At 54.8% G+C, this 1,189-nt stretch overlaps 1 protein-coding gene across 1 annotated transcript; it reads left to right on the forward strand.

Moving 5' to 3' along the window:
- The first annotated feature begins 256 nt into the window (after positions 1–256).
- On the forward strand, positions 257–859 carry LOC6603132 (40S ribosomal protein S19a). The gene has a single exon (XM_002028103.2). The coding sequence runs from the start codon at positions 279–281 to the stop codon at positions 747–749; it is 471 nt and encodes a 156-aa protein (XP_002028139.1). The 5' UTR covers positions 257–278; the 3' UTR covers positions 750–859.
- Positions 860–1,189: the final 330 nt, after the last annotated feature.

The raw sequence follows: 1,189 nt of genomic DNA on the forward strand, positions 1-1,189 counted from the left end.
TTGGGACTCGACTTCCTCTGTGGCATCCGCGCAAGGATCCACTGTGGACGGGCATATCTACAGCTGAAGTTGCAGCAGAAACCCGCCGGGACAATACCATCATGCACCGCCCAGCCACGCCCACGGGGCGTCACGTTTGCGGACTCCACTGCCATCCGAGACCAGCCCCAGACCAACACCCCACAGCCAACCACGAACCATCCAACCGCCGCGACAACAAGGCCTTACCAGACAAGATCAAGCAACAACCTTTTTTCCGGTTGACTTTAACAAGAAAGATGCCAGGTGTCACAGTAAAGGATATTGACCAGCATGCCGTTACCAAGGCGGTTGCCGTCTTCCTCAAGAAGACTGGCAAATTGAAGGTGCCCGACCAGATGGACATCATCAAGACGGCCAAGTTCAAGGAGCTGGCCCCCTACGATCCCGACTGGTTCTACGTGCGTTGCGCCTCGATCCTGCGCCATCTGTATCACCGCAGTCCTGCTGGTGTTGGCTCCATCACCAAGATCTATGGTGGTCGCAAGCGCAACGGTGTCCACCCTTCGCATTTCTGCCGTGCCGCTGACGGTGCCGCCCGTAAGGCTCTCCAGGCCCTCGAGCACGCCCGCCTTGTCGAGAAGCACCCAGAGGGTGGTCGCAAGCTCAGTTCCATCGGACAGCGTGATTTGGATCGCATCGCCAACCAGATTGTGGTCAAGCAGCGCGATGCCGCCAAGCAGACGGGTCCCCTTGTCATTTCCAAGTAAACGTGGATCGCACATCCAATCGAAGTCTACAACATTTTTAAGCTTATTATTTAAGCGTTTCTTGATTGAAGCGTGTTCTCAGAAATGGGAAAATTAAAATGAACCATAACCCCAGGACTACGCCACCACAACAGGACACGAAGAAAGCTACGACGGAAAGAACTGCGACACCGATGGATCCAACCATGGCCAGTTCCCCGGCACGAATCCCCGACACCAACAGGACAACCCAACACAACAAGGACTTTGGCAGAGACAGTTACGGCTCCACTGGATCAATCCAGGGCCATCTTGTTGAACCAGGAGTCACCAACAAAACACAGAAGCAAAAGACTTTGGCAGAGACAGCTACGGCCCCACTGGATCAATCCAGGGCCAGCTCGTCGAACCTGGAGTCACCAACAGGACACAGCAGGAAGCAAAGGACTTTGGCAGAGACA

Source organism: Drosophila persimilis, unplaced genomic scaffold (genome assembly GCF_003286085.1).
Source record: "Drosophila persimilis strain 14011-0111.01,24,50 unplaced genomic scaffold, DperRS2 tig00000477-arrow-pilon, whole genome shotgun sequence".
NCBI classification, from domain to species: domain Eukaryota; kingdom Metazoa; phylum Arthropoda; class Insecta; order Diptera; family Drosophilidae; genus Drosophila; species Drosophila persimilis.